This window comes from Dendrobium catenatum, unplaced genomic scaffold (genome assembly GCF_001605985.2).
Source record: "Dendrobium catenatum unplaced genomic scaffold, ASM160598v2 fragScaff_scaffold_1557, whole genome shotgun sequence".
Taxonomy (NCBI): Eukaryota; Viridiplantae; Streptophyta; class Magnoliopsida; order Asparagales; family Orchidaceae; genus Dendrobium; species Dendrobium catenatum.
In genome coordinates, this window is record NW_021320019.1 from 8,460,610 (window position 1) to 8,479,611 (window position 19,002).

Below are 19,002 nucleotides of genomic sequence, written 5' to 3' on the forward strand. Positions count from 1 at the left end.
GGGGGGGGGGGGGGGGAAGAAGAAGGCACCGAAATTAAGAAAGGAAGCAAGATGAAAAGGAAGAGACACCTCCTCAACCACCGTCGGACTTTCTCCTGGCAACCAACCGACGCCGGAGTTCCGCCGAATGGACGACTGCCACTAGAATTAAGCAAAGAAGTAAGAACAAATGGAAGAAAAGGAAGAGACTCCTTCTCGACCATCGCCGAACTTTCACTCTGCAACCGACTAACGTTGGAGTTCTGCCCATTTGCCTACTGTCTTTGGATTCCTACTCTACACTGGACTTCCACCTATCACCGGACTTATGCCTTCCACTGGACTTCTGCCCGACATCAAACTTCCACCCGACACTTGGCTCCTACCTGACGTCAGACTTCTATCTGTTGTCGACCTTTCGTCGGACTTCTACCCAACGTTGAACTTTCGCTCGTCGCTAGACTTTCACCCATTGCCAGAGTTCTACCCATCATCAAATTTTTAACTAACATCAGAATTATGCCCGACCGCCAACTAACGCTGGACTTCTACCTATCTATCAACTGACGTTGGGCTCTGCCCGACCGCCAACTGATGACAATTTTTCTGCCCAGCCACCAACTAACGTCGGACTTTTGCACGACCTCTAAAATATTTAGGACCTCCGTCGCCCTCCGACAATATTCTTTCTAACCACTATCTTCCTTTGACTACGGTCCTTCCGACCTCTGTCATTAGATAACGATCATTCTGACCTCCATCGCCCACCAATTATAGGCCTTCCGACCAAATGAATATGTCAACATTGATTCTTTGTATTCCCACCATGCAATGTACTCTATATGATGTACATTAAGTCAAGACTTTCCCCCCAAGAAAGGGCCTCATTCGTAATCGACTACAAATAATAGTGGATTCCTTCAAACTAGGCTAATCCCCCAGGTGTTTTCCCTTTTTAGGATTTTCTACGTAAAAATCTTGGTGTATCTTAAGAATGTAGCACCCTCTCTTTCATCTGTGTGCATGCTGGATCTTTGTACAAGACTAAAATGCTAAACTTTATATATTCCTCTATCACCGTGAATATTCCAGCACGCAACAGTTCTATTAGATTATTTCTTACCTAAGTTTTCCTTATTTGAATGGAATATTTCTTTAACCTTTGCCCATATTTTTTTTAATTAAATTTTCCACAATTCATTGCTATATTAATCCATAAAAACTCAACCATTAATAAATTTCTATAGTTTATTTATATATTTTCATATTCGTATGATGTATTGAGTTATAGTTTTTAAATTATACTCTTGATTTATTTAGTTCATATTTAATATCATTAGAGTTTCATAGTTTCTTTCACATAGTTATGTAATTCAATTAATTTCCATTATTTAACTCTATTAAAAAAGAATATTTTTTCTAATTAAATTGTTAAAAAATTAATAAATACGATTTTAAATTATCAACTCTAAATTTTCTTGAATTTAATCATTATTACAAATACTTTTACTAAAAAAAACTTATTTATTCATGTAAATAAACAAATATAGTATTAGATGCAATTTATTTAATGCACCTGCAATTATACTTGAATACCTAAAATCCAAAAGACTTATTGTATAGATCCTCTCGATAATAAATAACTCTTTAAGCATTTAAGCGTGTTATTGTTGACGTAATTTAGCGATATTTGGCTTGTTGGTGAGTTTGTCTTGTTGAGAAATTCATTTTGATTATAAATTTGTTGAAATTAGAATTTGGATGGTTCTCAATTTTATGTCGAGAGTTTTCAATTTGAATATTGCTTTGAGATTTGTGTAGGATCATATGAATTTTCTAAGGATGTATCAACGATACAAAGTTAAATTTCACTTTGATTATTTTTGTGCCAATTTCCTTCCTACCACTCATATATTTCATTTCTACCACTCATATTTCATATAAAAATGAACTATGGGTGGCATGTATGTAATATTAAAGTTTTAGATGTTAAATATGTAAATAGAATAGTATAAAGTGGTATGTATGTAAATCTCCCTAGATTTTTCCATTTTAACGCACTTGTGCTCCTGCTGTTTGCTTTCCGAATCGCGAAGACCCAAGTACGGCATACAAAGCGTTGGTACGACCAGTTTGATATCGTAGTGCTCCACTCGAGCACGCTTCTCCCTTTCCTGTGAGAGCCAGGAGAAGCGAAACCGTGCACACGGGTCGGCGAAGAGATCTCTCTTCCCTCCGTAGCCCTGCCCGGCTGGATCGAATACTAGGCCGCTAGCGGTAGGGTTCCGCCTGTTCAGCTGGCCGTTCGCAGGAGACGCCCCCACAGTCCAACAGTTTCGCCGGCGAGTTGTGGTCCATCGGCCTCAATTTCTTGCTCTTCTACCAATATGAGCGCCTCCGGTGGTAACTCGGACTTTTTGAGGAGCCCGGCTGGTTCGACCATCGGAGGAAACGGTTCTGGAAGTAGCTCTAGGAGATACGGCTTGCCGTTCTCGACTTCGAATTTGATCCAGGCTCCGTTGTCTGCTCTGCTGGAGTACTCTGGGATTCTTCGACCAAGATCAAGCCACCTTGAGAGTGAGAATTTGATCGGCCGTGGAATCATCGCCGGCACAGGGGAGCGCGGTACCGCTCAGGTTGATGAATCCTTCGTCACCGATAGCAGCGGTGGGGAAGTATCCATTAGGATCTTTGACATTGGCGATCAGGAGAATCCAAGAGCGAGTACCGGTATTCCACAGTCTTTGCCTGTTGGCCTGATAAGGGAAGGCAGTGTTGGAGATACTGATGTCTCTGTGGACCGGATGCATACGGTCTTGGAGAGACAGAGAGAAGAGGGAACGAGTAGTGATGCTGGAGTTGGGTTCTCCTCATTTGCTGGAGCTACGCCATCTCCATCTGTATCGGGTTTTGGGGGCCAGAGCGTGGAAGGGGAAGGAAATGTAGCAGGAGTTAATAGTAGGGATTCTCCATACCAGAGATACGATATACAGCAGGCTGCTAGGTGGATTGAGCAGGTCCTTCCATTCTCGCTGCTTCTGTTAGTAGTTTTCATTCGACAGCATCTGCAAGGTAGTATGTCTTTGGTGCTCCGCTGCTCCTAAAAGTTGTTCTTTCAAGTAGTTTGTAGGTTGTTGTTATTGAATTTAGCTAATTGTGCTATTGTGTTAAACATGGTACTCGTCACTTATTTCAAAACTTCTCTTCATTCACTAACTTTCAGCGAGTATTTTAAGTAAAAGACAAGGTTGATGGTGGGTCGAGATGCTTTGTCCTCTAAATGCTCACAATATGACCATTTGTTTCTAGGAAACCACTTGAAGACTTCTCTTTACAAAGCTAATCAAGAGGAATATAATAGGCCTTGATTGGCTTCATTGTGCTTTTTGGGATGTCGAACTATTCTGAATAAATGAATTGACCAAATGTTCGTGGAGCCAGAGGCATCTATTTAAATATTACCCTGAACTTCCAACTTGAGGTGATATAAGGAAAATATGATTGGATGTGAAAAGGAGGCCAAAGGAAGTGAAAGGAAGACAACCAAGTTAAAAATCTAAAATATTAGCAGATGCATGGAAGATGACCATGATCTTATGATGATAAGTTATAAGCTCTTTGAATCTAGAGTAATTATCAAGAGATTGGTGAACAACTAAGACAAAAAAAGATGTGATAATCTCTTGGATCTAATCAACATAAAAGTGGTGGGAAATTTTCAGTAAAAATTATTATTAAAGGAGATGCAAAGCTGAATTCTTTCTTTCTTTGAATGGAAGTAGGAAAGGCTATACATGACAGTCGTGAAAAGGAAAAGGGACAACGAGCATCCATGACAGTCGTGATTGGTTCGATCATGTTGTATTGCACTGTGGGCAATACTGTTGGCAACTTTATTGTCACAATATATTATTATATGTCATTCCTATTTGATTTTTAAATATTCTAGTATAATTTTAATCCGATGGGAGTTCACAAGTACTTTGAGCAATTGCTTTGAATGAATTCAATACCTGATCTTAAGACAACATGTTTTTTCTTGCTTCACTATGATCACATTTTCTTTCAATAGTATTCAATATGCTGAAGTGTATCTCCCATTTACTAGCGATATTGCATAGTTAGTTAGTACTAATATAACCTTAACTTATAGGTTTGCATATTTTTAATAGAGAATCCCTTTCAGGATTTGATTTCAAATAAACAAGAACTCTATAAGCAACTTTAAAGTAAGATTGAGTTGGTTGGCTCATAATTTGACTTATGAGCTATGTTGCATCGATATTGATACGGTGACACGGATATGACACGATACGGATATGGGACACGTCAATTCTTAAAAATACAGGATACGGGTACGATACAGACACAACATTATAATTTATAAATCATACATAGAAATTAAAAAAACAATCAAAGAAAATAATTTTAAATTACAAAAAAAATGAAAGTAACATCATTTGCAGCCTTGTGTAGCTTATAATATCAAAATAAAAGTAAGCATTAAATGTCTAGTACAACAACAAAAGTATAAACATAAATTGTCTAGCACATGAAGTTTCAACTATTCAATAGAAGGAATGATATCATTAGCTTCTTTAGTGGTTTGTCTTTGAACTTCTATATCATCTTCAATAAATATCATAGCTTCTAATTTAGGCTCATCAAGTGAAATGTTAGCAATTTCTAATATTCCCATATCATCAAAAGACTCAAATCCATCTCGGTAATGAGAGAACCTCACTCGCAGCCGCGGAAGTAAATAAGATCGGTCTTTTTTTTTTTTAGTTTTTTTTTCAACGGACATGGATACGCGTGTCCTTTTGAAATTAAATAGTATTTTAATTGGATACGGCAAAGCCGTATCCGACACGTTTCGGTGACGTATTGGAGTCGTATCCGTGTATCGGTATATCAGATACAACACGCCTTCATAAATAGGTGTATCGGTGCAACTTAGCTTATGAGACATACTGCAAAAGTGGTGTTGGGATAGGTGTGAAATAGATAGATTAATTTCCTAACTATTTTTGATATTATCCACTGTCAAATTCTATTTTTTCTTCATCTATGTTCAATTTTGACTTGATTTAGTTGGAGTTTCACATGGCATGCAATCAGTTTTTTTAATTTCTCTCAAATTCTGATAGAGCCACTTCTATACCCATGAAGTATTTGAACTTGTTGAGTTTTTTATTTCAAAAATTTGTGGTGGGTTTTTTCTTAGTAATTCATTTTCTTATTTTTCATCATATGTAATAATTATATCAACATCCTTTTGTTATGACATCCTTCTAATTCTTAGTTTTTAGTACCTCAAATAGAGTTTGTGGAATTTTAATAGTGATGGAGCTGATATTTGTAAGAAAGACTTTATAGGTCATAGAAAATTCTTGAAAGGATATGTACTGGGTTATGGGGGTATAGAGGAGGTTGTGTGGTAATACTTTGATCATTGTTACGTGCATTACCTGATATTGGTTTTGAGCCTTGAGCTTGTTGGGGATTTTAGATGGCCTTTATCCTCCTTGTATATAGCTGAAGAGGTTTAGTGATAGGAGTAATATGCTATATGTTGTTGTGTTTGTATAACTAAGATGTAATAAAGAAGATATTAAGTTCATCAAACTTTTCTTTTAGATTTGGAGGAGGGCTGAGAAGATGATGGAATTTTTTTATTTCCTTTCAGAAAGGCCTTCACAAATTGAGACCCCATGCTTCTTTCATTAAAATGATATGGTTTTGTAGCCTCTGGAGTTCTCCTTTGTGAGGACCAGTCTAATTTCACCCCTTATAATGGTTGACTTATTGGAAGATTAGTTAAAAAAAGGTTAGATATTAATGTGAATAAAAATAAAACAGAGGTAAAAATTAAGGTTGGAAAGAGAATCCTAACCTTACTTTGATACCATATAGAAAAGAGGAAGTGGCTAAAAATCTTGCTTTGTTGATTCCCGCAATAGATCTTTATAAACAAAACTATCTAAAAAATAATTGGAAACTATGAATGAAAAAGAATTTAAAAATTAAAATTGATGTCTAAACTTCCTATCTTGGCTGATGGGAGAAGGGAGCAATTTTTGTCTCTACTCTTTCCTTGTTAAGTACATATAGCCAAGGCACATGTATTTTCTTATTTCACATATAAATTTGTAGCTTTTTTCATTCCTGATTTGGCAATCTTAATGTTGCCAATTTCGCCATCCCTTTAGATCTTTTCAACAAAATTAATTGCATGGTTTAAAGATAAAGTTGGCCAGTGGACCATCCTCACAATCTTCCCCTAAGGTGATGAGACTAGAGATCTCCATGTACTAATGATGCCATTTTTTTTTAATTTGTCACTAGTCTAGTCTTTAAAGGGCCTAGGTTGACTGAACGGTTGCTTTCTTGAACTTAAATATATTTTGACGGACAAATATCAAGTTTGCTTATGGGTATACTCAAACCAAGTTATAAGTGTAAAATAAAATGAATTTGGTATCCTATTTTAGGCAAGATTCAAGCAAGATTTAGTTTAAATCCTATTAAATAGAAGTTTGGTAACTGTAAATCTGATTGTTTTGATAAGTCCATTTCAATTTCATATTGGTTAATTCTAGGATTTGTTGGATCTCACCATTCATAGTATTTAGGCATTAAAGGGTTTCCCCTTACAAATTATAAATATTGAAACAAATACTTAAACAATTTATAAAGATTTAGCAAATTTTACGGGTATAATGCAGAACAATTTTCAGCTTTTAATTCTCCAAGGATTTACTAAATTTGGATTTATAGGATTTATTAAATTCTACTTAAGTTATTACTTGTAGCCAAACAGCCCGTTAGGTTTTAGGGCTAGTATGAATCAAATATGTTGTTAAATCTCTAATTAAGGTAATGAATATTACTTTATAGCAGATGAATACAGCGGTTAATGTCAGATGGTTTTCATTATAAATCTGCTACGGATTTATAATCATCCAATTTGCAGTCAACAGATTTGCAAAGTACCTAATCATGTTTTTGCTCCATATGCACTTCTTTGTATTCTTTTCTTGTAGTTTAATTATAATTTTCTTTTTAATTCTTCTTGTTGTCTGCCTGTAGGTTTCTTCATTACGATTTGGCTTTCTGCTGTAATGTTCAAGTCAAATGATTTATTGCGTAAGCAGACAGCTTTGAAGGTGGAATCTCTTTTCTATAGTATTTTCCATTTTTACGATATACACATCAATCTAGCTGATGAAATTATGAATGCTTGAACTATTAGGGTTTCGTATGAATTGTTTTTTCTTTGATTTTAGACATTTCCATGGATTTATAGTCTTTAATAACACCATGTATTTCTTTACATGAGTGCTATATATTATAGCACAAATGCTTCATTACCTTTAATTCTTTCTTTAATGTTTGGTGTTAGATACTGATGAACTTCATCGTAGAATAATCCATTCAACTCTTTGTTTCATATGGTGTTTTATTGATGGCTGGAGAATTGTTAGGGTAGTAGTACTTGCTTGGGTATTTTCTGTTCTCTGCAGTTTGTTTCTCAAGGTAAAAAAAACTAGATAAATTTCAATTTGATTTGAATAAGTTTTTCGTTTAAGAAATGAGTTGGTGCCTTTAGTGACAACCGCTGTGTATTGTGGAAGCAAAGCCATGCCACTCTGCACCAATACCAGCCCTCGTCTTAAATAAGTAGTTTAAACAGGTTATTTGTATCAAAGGATGTCCATCATTTTAGGGTTAGCGGCTTGAATTCTGAAAGGAAAATTTGGTACGAATTCAATTGGATGGAGAATATGCAGTGAAGATTTCATAATGTCCATTTATTTCTTTTCCATTTATTCTGATCAGTGTTCAGCATTTTTATAAATATTTTTTTATTAAATTGAAGAAATCTCTAAACAGTTAAGATCTCTATCATAACAGTTTGGGCTTAAAATTTGTATGTCTTCTGCTCTGCAGGACAGTTGCAATTTTTTATGCTTCCAAAAAAACTTCTTACTATAACCTTTCCCCGATGTATTTGAAAGTTCTTTACGATGTTGCTTCTACATTCCATTCTCAAGTCATGCTTAATTTGCTAAAGATTTGCCCTTTCAAAGGGGGAAAAGGGATGGCAGAGAATATTGGTCTTCAAAGGTTGTGTAGTGGAAACTTTTGTAAGCGAGGATACTGATATTAAAGCAAACACCCTATCAACTTGAATGATTTAAAAATCTATAAGCATCCAATATTCAGAATTTTATTAGTCTCCTAGTTGGTCTGACTTTTTGTTCTATGCTATCGTTTAATTGCTTAACTGTATTTCATGACATTTTTTGCTTCTGAATTCTGATTATTGGGTTTGGTTGGATTGATATTGTTGTGTTAATTATTGCTGTCCTCATTCTTGTTCTTTTGCAACGTTTATAATAATTAATTCCGCTTAGATATATCCCAATGATTTTCTCAAGCCTTTTTTTGTTTGTGTTCTGTTAAACTTGCTCCAATGGATCCACTCGTTAAGGTTTTCTTATATTTACGTGTCTTTTGATCATTGCATCTATCTCCTTTGTAGGGAGAGAGGAAAATTTCAGTACTTGTTGGAATTGCAGTAATTTTCACCTTTCATGTGGTTGGAGTGTATTGGTGGCACAGCAATGATGGGCTGCTTTATCCGCTGGTTATGCTTCCCCCAAAAGAAGTTCCACTGTTTTGGCATGCAATATTTATCATTATGGTGAATGGTAAAGTCTTCAATCTTTCAAGATGAATAATTCCTTAAATTTGGTTACCCCTGTTCTTACATTGTTGTTTTGCTATCATGATTTATGTATTAAGTTATGGTACTGTAAATGTGAGATGTTTTGGTTTGAACGAGATTCATGTACCTGTACTAGAATTTCGTAAAAACAAGACCTTGTGGATATGAGGACCGAATATAGCACCTGTCTCTTAATGTACGTAACTGCTAGCTCCCAATTAAGTTATTTTGGAAAAAATTATCTTTATAGGTGTACGTTGAAGTGTTTTAAATTTTTCTACAATTCTTTTCCATGCTTGAAATATTTCTGCATGCTGACGTTAGCTCATTCATTTAAAATAGATATGTTTGTTGATTTCTTTGTAGTGTGTTGTCAGGTGAAAGAAAATCATATACACAGTATAAATTCATGCAATGTTTTATTGAAGAGTCTGGTGAGGCAATGTTGTTGCTCTTATGCAAATGCAATGCTTTTACGTAATTGAATATTATGGCATTTTTTTCATGATGTGAGGCATATGCCTCAGAATTAAACCATTAATTTAATAAAAAAGATGAAATAATAAATAACATACTAACATATAAAAAATGTTAGATTAAGGTCATCATAAAAAGTCAAAATAAAGCCATTACAAGTTATAGATGGCCACAAACAATGCTAAATAAATTGTCTCCCTCACGCCTATTCAACATAAGATAGTCTAAGGTCATACTTTATGAATTCAAAAGTTTTACCCTCTCTCATCACTTGGTCTTCATTAAAATCATTATTGCATTTAGTTGCTTTCTCTTCTTCTTCTTAATACTAAAAAAAAAGAAATAGATTTCCAACAATAATGGTGTTAAAAGTGAAGCAGCAGTAGTATAGCAAGGAAAGTGGTGCAGTTGTGATGGCAACATGGTAGGATTAGTTACGAGTGCGAGGATCCTAGGGCATGCTGCTATGAGTTTGATGTCGTGCAGTTTTTCTCAAGTTTGGTTTGATTTAGGTATAGTAAATATGCTTAATTATATAATAAAGTTTATAAATTCAAATTTTAAAATGATATAAGCCAAAAAATATTGAGGCTTGGACTCTTGAAAGTTGCACTAAATTGGGCTGAGGCATATGCCTCGCCCCTGCTGATGCATAAGCTTCATCTTGCAAACATAAGGCATACGGCATATTGCCTTATTTATAGAATTTTATTGAATTCATCTGGCAAGCATAAGACATACACCATATTGCATGTAATTTAAATTGCATTGAGGCGAGTCCTGTGGTGGGCCTCTAATTGTGCAATTTAAACATAATTCTTATGAGCATCAGTCTTTTGTTTCATATGAGTTTGGCTTTGGTGTTTGAGTTTTTCAACGGTAATTTTGTTTCACAACATTTACCTCTCCTGTTTGTGGAATTTAAAAGTTCATATTGGATTAGCTATCTGCAAATAAAATTAGCAGTCAGTAATAACATAGGCATATAACAATGTTATATGGAGATTTAAGCATGTACATTCTCGGAAGTTCAGATTTCATCTTGATGCATGTGCTTTTTGCTGTTGGTGACATGTAAAATTAACGGAGTTTCTTGGAAGTCTTCTTTTACTGCCCGAGATATATATATTTATCTCACCTTAATTATTGTGAATCATGAGTATTTACCTTTCTGAATTACCGCTGAAATAAACAAATCAGAAGTTTCACCATTACTTATTTGATTGCTGTGCTGTCATGCGCTACTTGCAAAATGGGTCAACGATAGAGAACCTTAATACTTTTCAGATCTTAAGTGCCTCTAAGATATTTTTCTTTGGAAGTTTCTTAGTAAAATAAGGTCATGTAGCTACCATTAAAAAAAAGGTCACGTAGCTACTATAGTTCTTTAAATACTTAGAGAAGTTATTTGTTCATTGTTTATCTAGTCAAGTGAGTCTCCAGTGTTGCCTTAGCAATTTCTTATGAGACTTTGCAATGCATAATCTTAATCCTTACTATTGATGCTTTTTTGCTCCTCTGTAAGTTCTTTCCAAGTTAACTTAGATTCTTAGCAAAATGTGATCATTCATTTTATTTGCTTTCTTTGCTTGAATCTCTTTTTGCATTAAGATGTGGATATTAATTCCATTCCTTTTCTTTCCAATATTTTTAGTTGGAAAGGAACTTAGTAATTTTTGTTAGAAATGTTGTGTAGAATTTGTTTTATATAAACTGCAATGAAGTGAATACAAATTTCTTTGGCTTTTGAGTTTAATGCATCCATTTGGGCCACACAACTTTCTTCCTAGTTGAGTTTTTGTGTTGCTTTGTAAGAATTGCATAAGATTGCCTTTGGTTTAGGATTTCTTGTGAAATTTTTTATTTCCTGCTATAGTTCATGTTTCATTGCTATTCTTCAGTAATCCCTTATTAATTATTTCTTTCCTTACAGATACTATGGTACGTCAGGCAGCTATGGCTGTGAAATGCGTCCTGTTAGTGTATTATAAGAATAGTAGAGGCTGCTACTATCGAAAGCAGGTAGTTTTGTTATATTTCTTAAGAAAGCAATGGGTTTTTTTACCTGGAATTTTTACCTGTTTTATTATTTTATGTCCTTAATTTATGATGATTTATGGAACTATACTCTTGTAGATATTGCTAGAATCACCTTTTTGTTTTTGTTTTGAGATTAGTGGTTAGAAAGTTATTGAAACTTACTTTTGGAATTGAGTTGACATATTTGTTTGGCATAAAGTGAATGAAAATAATGCCTATTTTTGAAGCTCATTTTCATAAATTTGAGAAGTGAGTTTCAATTTTGAGAGCAAGTCACCTTTAGTGTTACTTTTTACATTTAATAATGTCAGAATGATATATGTTAATTGAATGATATATTGAGAATATTATTTTTTCTTGTATAATAAACCAGTTAAAAATTAATATGAGGGAGCGTTAAAATGAAAACATTGAATTGCATATTCAATATTTCATGTCTTTCCAATGTCATGTGTCTTGTGTGCATCCTTGGGCACCGCCATTTCTTAAGTTTACTTTGCTGTAATGCTACAACAATGGTTTGATTAGTAGTTGTAATAATCCTAGACATGATATGAAGCACGTGCATTTGTAGTGTTTTTGTTACATCATGTGTGATACTTGGGCATTTGGACACTCTTTACCATTGTAATGAGCATTTTATGGTTGGCATGTTTATCCTTTTATTTTTTAAAATAAATTTAACGGATTGAGGAAACATCTTCTTCTATTCAAAAACTAAGCCATCCCCTAATTTCATTCTATACCAAATCAATCTTGTTTTAGGTTCCTCTTTTTTTTTCCAATTTCTAGTATTGTTTCTTCTCCTAAGGTTTATGCTTTATAATTTATTTACAAATTTGATTTATTTTTTGAATATGCATTGACAATACTTTTAGGTATTACTATGTTGGCTTTGAAATTGCTCATGAATTTGAGAGGCGATCTCACCCTTAAAAGTCTTTTGGTGTCTGGGATTGGATGCTAAGTAACACAGAGTTTTCAAAGGATATTTTACTTTACTAAATATTTTCCTTAGACATAATTTGGATGATCTTGGGTTTATATTGGATGTAGGGGATTGATGTGCAAGCCCTCAAGTTTAATTACATACTAGATGCGATGATACTTGATAACACTCTCAATTTAAAGCGGCACACATGCTTTGTTTAGGGGTGGTTAAATGTATGCTTTTATTTGGGGATGACCCGATCAATTCATGCAATATCTCATGGTTCATGTTATCTCTTGATAGACCCAATCTACTAACAATAAAGGGTTTAATGCTGTATCATTTTGAGAATCGGATTAGCAATTATATATTGCTTCATCTCATATATCCCAAATAGTCTATGATGGTGAGTACACTTAATGCGTTGATCGATAGCTGAATCAAATCAATTCAAAGAGACTAGCATTGTTGCCATCAGTTTAGATATGTTTTTTATTGTGCCAATACTTTAAATCATTAGTTCAATGCACTGGGTTCGGTTGATCGATCCATACTGAAGTTGGCTTAGAGGCTTGGAGCATGGCTAACTATTCGAGATTGAATCTTAGATTCACTGTGGAAAGAAGAGCACCCACCCTAGACCTAGAGCATACGAGTTGATATGTTTTGAGTAATTTATATATATATATGTTTATAAAACGATCTCAAACAGTTCTATAGTTAAAAAAATTGAGCCACCAAATCACTAATAGATTTATTTAACTTGAAGGAAGATAAATTTTCTTGTGATGATTGCTAAGTAATTCCAGGAAAGAATTTGACAATAAAATAAGTAGTAGTGATGAATGTAGATCTAAAGAATATAAATAATGCAATTAAAAGAAACAATTGCCATGAAGTAATATGAAGGAATTTGAAAGGTGATAGATGATTAGTCTTTTAAGATAGCTTGCCAAGGGAGGTAAATTGAACTTATATAGCTGTGCCAATCCTAATATGGGATAGGATGACTAATTCTATTAAAAATGTTATTTTAGAAGTTTTAGGAGAGTTTTAAAAACATATTATATACTAATACAATATGTTATTAAGGAAGATAAATGCATTTTGAAAGAGTGACAAACTTTGAATACTATTGAGACTTATAATGATTAAAAAAGAAGTTAAAAATCTTATAAGTAGTGTTGGGAGAAAAGCAAGAGGTACAACTTTTAATGATAAACTTAGTACTAAAGAAGGAAAAAATGAGACGCACAATAACTAAAACAAGAGTTAAGAGAATATAAGTTTTGATCAAGTCAGATGCATTCAAAGGTAATAGGATCTTAGCTAAACTTGAAGATATCAATTCTTTTTTTCTGACCAAGTCAAGTCCATTCAAAGGGTATAGGATCTTAGCTAAAGTTGAGTATATCAAATAAAGATGAAAATAATAGTTTGAGAAATTATGAAATGATAATGTAAGGAATGAGTTATTTGGGAAGAACCTATTGACTAAAGCAATGATATATATTGTATATTGATAAAAAGAAATTAGGTAGAGTTATTTGTGAAAGAAGATTGAAAAGGGTGAAGTTTTAGGTCCAAATGAGATAACTTTTGAGAGTTGGAGAGTTTTGAGAGATATTTCAATGGTTTTGTTTAAAAAATTTTCAAGTGAATTTTGAAGACTAAAAAGATGCCAGATAATTGGAAAAGAAACATTTTAGTAGTAATATTTATGAACAAAGGAAATTATTAAGATTGTTCTAATTATAGAAGAATCAAGCTTTTGAGTCATTGAATAAAACCGTGGAGAGACTAATAGAACATTGCTTTAGAAACATTTTGTCATTTTCAAAGAATCGATTTGGTTTATACCAGAAAGTATTGTTTAAACTTGTGCAATATGAGACATGCCTCAACACCTTTAACATCTTTTAGGAATTTTTTTCCATGAGATGCACACCTCATGGTCTCTTATATGAGGCACGCCTCGCCTCAAAATTAAGGTGGTGTATGCTTCTTTCTAAGGGTATTTATTAAAAACCCTCTTTAAGTATTTCTTCTAATAAAAAAAATCCAATCTACCCCGAGCTTAGGTTTCTCGGCCTCACATACATGCCTCACCTGCATGCTTCTGTCTCCTTCTTGTAGTGCCACCACCATCACCATCTCCTTCCTGCAGTGCCACTAACTCTTCCTTCTTGCCAAACCTTCTTTCTCCACATCTTTGCTTCTTGCCTGTAAAATATTTTTTTCTTTATTAAACCGAAAAATTCTAATTTGTTTATATAGGATTTTTTTTTTATGAACATTTGCATGTTACAACTTTTTTTTTTTTTGAATTAAAATTTTGATTTTAGGATTTTTTAGAATGTTTGGAGGTAAAGAAAAGAAAACAATGGGACAAAAAAGACCGTCAAAGAAATATAGCATGATATTAAAATTGAGTAAGTGCGAATGTTTATGCTTTGAAATGATTTTGATAAGGCTGTTAAAGGTGGTATGAACAGAATGAAAGAACATCTTTTCGGTTTGTTTAAGAATGTTGTATTGTGTGCTAAAATGCATGAGTTAACAGAGCATATTCAAGGCTGTTAAATGTGGTATTACTTGAATGAAAGAACATCTTTTTGGTTCTAATAATAATATTGTATTGTGTGCTAAAGTGCCTGAGTTAACTTAGCATATTCTTGCTTACATGAGCAAAACAACGATGTCGATGGAATGATAATTTAATGACAGAGTTGATAGCAGGGGTCATATTATGGTAGTGTGTCTAGTGGTAAAGATTCTATGTATTCTTTGCCACAAATATTAAATAGAGGTACAACAAAATACATGGTAAATGTGGAGGATGACGAGGATGATGGCGGGAGGGTAGCCTATAAAATGTCTCTTCAAAATGAAAGAGAGGAACACATGCATGTTTGTAGGACATTGGAAGATTCGTGTATGAAAATCTTATTCTATTTATTGTAGCAACTTTCACCTCCTTTGTTAATATGATATGTTCTATAGGATCGTATGATTGAGGCCTTAAACTTCTATCGATATATGAGCTTAGGACTTGGATAATAAAGGAGAAATTGAACAATATTGAGAATGTCATTGAAGAGATCTAAAGATCTTGGACATAGGCTAGAGTTACTATCATGTCTAATGGTTGGTATGATATTAAAAATAGGGATTTGATCAAAATTTTGATTAACAATCCCAACAACACTTTTTTTAAGACTTTTGAAGCATATCAGGTGAAGGATTCAGACTATAAATTTGAGCTTATTAATGTAGTCATATAGAAAATTGCATTGCATTTAGCAGTACAAGTTGTTAAAATGCTAGTTCTTATAGGGTAATAAGAAATAAGTTTATGAATAGGAAGCATATGGTATTTGACTCAGTGTGAGACACATTGCATAGACTTAGGTCTTGAAAAACTTGGTGAGTTGTCTCAGCACAAAAATACTTTAATTAAAGCCAAGAAGATTAGCAAGTTCATCTACAATCACAATGGAGTTTTGGCATTTGATGAGTAAGTTTTCTTATGAAGAACTCTTATGACCTACTATAACTAGATTTGCAAAGACCTGCTTGACTCTACAGAGCATCCTTGAAGCTAGGCGACCTGTGGAGGCTTTGTTCACCTCCATATAATGTTTAAACTGTGCTTGGGCCAAGAAACAGAAAGACAAAGTCAAAAAATTGTTTTGAATGATATGTTTTGGTTAAGTGTGACTGTGTGAGTTATGCTATAACAACAACAACTAAACCTTTGGTTCAATGTTTTAGTATGGTTAATGTGAAGAAAAAGTTTATTGTGGGTTTCATTTATAATACAATTGATAGGGTTAAGGAGTTGATAACAAATAACTATTGAGGAGAGAAATCTAATTAAAAGAAGCTTTGAGAAATAATTGATGAGAAGTGAGAGCTTTTGTTTCATCATCATTTGCACACTAAAAGATATTACTTAATCCTTAATTGCAATATGTTGAGAACATGTTAACAAGTTCATAGATCAAATTTGGTTTGTATGATTGTATGGATAGATTGGTGGTTGACTCAACTGAGAGGGCAAAGGGTGACTTTCAACTTGTAGAATTTAAAAATAAGAAAGGATTCTTTGAACTACACTAAGCCAAAGATACATTTTAAAAATATTCCCTTGTTAATTTTAACATTTATTTGTTAATATTCTATTAATAATGTATACTATTTTAATTGGATTGGTTTAAATTTCTCGAATGATTTTTATTTGGAAATAACACTCCATCACTATAGTGATTTGTTATTAATACTGTGTGAGTAAAAATTGGAGTACATATAGACAAGTTCATACTAAAAGGAAATATCATTTGACTACCTTAAAGATGACCTCCTTGGTTTACATTATGTTTAGCAAGAAATTAAAAGATAAATATTTGAAGAATTTTTTTTTGATGTTGAACATCCATTAGTTTGTAATGATGTTCTATTAAATGAATGATTTCTAAGAGAAGATAATGAAGTTGTGCCATCATATTTACAAGAAGAAGATCTCAATGTTGATTTCTTCGATGGAGGTGTAACTAAGATGAACATGTGATGCGGAGCACTATATCTTTATAGTGTTACGGGTACTATCTTACCTTTCTGGTTTATGCCGTTCCTTGCTTGAGCTCCACTACCTTTTGAGCTTTATTAGTTATATAGTACAGAAAACCACTTTCTCTGTTTTCATACTTTATTTAGTATAGGAATATACTGATAGTATATTAGAGCTTCCCTGTAGAGAAGAAAGGCAGGTTTTATTATTGATCAATAGAAATCACTACAGCTATATGTTTAGCTTGTGTTATTGCTTGCTTCTTTGTTTCATTCCTTGACAGGTGCTGCGGCATCATATTGGTATCAGAGCTTGGATGGCGGAGGGCAGCAAACGGTTGGCCACCGGTAACGAATCAAGCCTGGAAGCTCTATGGGGAGAGCACCGAAAACTGGTTACTCAGACGGAAGCTCTATCGGCGGACATTCACCGATTCTTTGGAGAAATGCGTCGAGAGCTCCGGCAGATCAATGCTCGCCTGGATAGGAACCAGAACGCTCGGACGACATTGCCGGCAACCACACCGGCAGCTAGGCGTGGGTTTACAATGGACAGGGAGCAGCTGCGAGAAAATACAATGCGGGTTCTGTCCGATTCAGAAGACGAGGCGGAAGGATTTAATCATCTCGAGCTATCAGACTTGGAGGAGGAACCAGAGTTGATTCGCAGAAGACGTCCGATAGGAAGAGACAGAAATCCAGGAGAATTTCGCGTCAAATTGGACATTCCGTTCTTTGAGGGGAAATTGCATATTGAAGATTATCTAGATTGGGAAAGGGCTGTAGAAACCTTTTTCGAATACATGGAAATTGAACCTGCCAAGCAAGTAAAATATGTAGCCTGCCGGCTCAAAGGGGAGCTAGCGCTTGGTGGCAGCAAGTGATTCAATCCCGGAGACGGGAAGGTAAAGGAATCGTCCGGAGCTGGTTCCGAATGAAACAGTTGTTGCGCTGCCAGTTTTTACCGATTGACTACGAGCAAATATTGTATGTTCAGTATCAACATTGTGCTCAAGGAGCGAGGACCGTAAGCGAATACATGGAAGAGTTTCACCGGCTTAGTGCGAGGAACAATTTGAATGAATCGGCGAATCAGTTGGTGGCGATATATACGGGAGGATTAAAGGAAGTCATTCAAGACAAGTTAGAGCTAAATGCCATTTGGTCTTTGTCGCAAGCAATCAACTTTGCACTCAAGGTTGAAACGCAACTAAGCAGACAACAGCCTGCTCGACCTCAACGCCGCAATTTCGAAATAGCCACCGAAGGCAGCAAGTCTCATTTTCAATATACAAGTAATGCTAGCAAGACCCCTATGACAGCGTCTTCCCAAGGTTCACAAACGAATGCCAGTCCAAATAAGACCGAGAACAAGACTTGCCAGCGAAATAAGGTCCCGGTAAGAGAAAATCCCTATGCTAAAAATGCTAACATCAAGTGTTTTAGATGTTTTCAGCAGGGACATAAGTCCAATGAATGCTCGACTCGGCCCCAATTGCAACTGTTGGAGGGTGAAGAAGATGAAGGATTGGATAATGCTAATGGTGCTGAAGAAGACAACCTGGAAGACGTAGTAAGAGATGAAGGGGAACCGGTGCTATGTGTGATGCAGAAATTACTCCTGGCCCCTAGACAGTCTGCTAATTCCCAGAGGAATGCTCTTTTCTGAACAAAATGCACTATACAGGGAAAAATCTGTGATATGCTGATTGATAGCGGATGTACAGAAAATGTAATTTCCCGCGCCGTGGTACAAGCATTGAAGTTGAAGACCTCCAAGAACCCCAATCCTTATAAAATTAGCTGGGTTAAAAGGGGCATGGACATTGCGGTGACGGATATGTGTCGCGTAACGTTCTCAATCGGGAGACACTACGCGGGGGAAGTTCTCTGTGATGTTGTGGACATGGACGTATGTCACCTGATTCTTGGGTGACCGTGGCAGTTTAACGTGAGGGCGGTGTATGATTGCCGGGCCAATACATATTCCTTTGACTGGAAAGGAAAACGATTGCGACTCCTTCCCTGCACTGTAGATCCGGAGTTTGGAAAATCGGTAACACAGACAGCCCTATATGCCGTGACCGAGAAGGCGCTACTCAACGCCTGGCGTGAATCCAACTACATATTGGCGTTAATCATTCAGGAAAAGCTTGGTGAAACAGAGTTTCAATCTATGCCTAAAGAACTCAGCTCACTACTGCAGCAGTACTCCGATCTCTGCCCAGCGGAGTTACCAGAGGAACTGCCACCTATGCGAACCATCCAACAC

At 35.0% G+C, this 19,002-nt stretch overlaps 1 protein-coding gene across 3 annotated transcripts in view; it reads left to right on the forward strand.

Moving 5' to 3' along the window:
* Nucleotides 1-2,103: 2,103 nt before the first annotated feature.
* LOC110113550 (RING finger and transmembrane domain-containing protein 2) overlaps nucleotides 2,104-19,002 on the forward strand; it is a 51,642-nt gene continuing 34,743 nt past the window's right edge. For 2 of the 3 annotated variants that reach the window (XR_002305158.2, XR_002305159.2), the window contains exons 1-4: nucleotides 2,104-3,051; nucleotides 7,072-7,148; nucleotides 8,528-8,696; nucleotides 11,124-11,212. Coding sequence is in view for 1 of the 3 variants with exons in the window: in XM_020846185.2 (XP_020701844.1) it covers nucleotides 2,367-3,051; nucleotides 7,072-7,148; nucleotides 8,528-8,696; nucleotides 11,124-11,212 (1,020 nt within the window). In the remaining 2 variants the exon portion in view is untranslated. The remainder of the gene's footprint in view (nucleotides 3,052-7,071; nucleotides 7,149-8,527; nucleotides 8,697-11,123; nucleotides 11,213-19,002) is intronic. The other variant, XM_020846185.2, reaches the window with a different exon arrangement.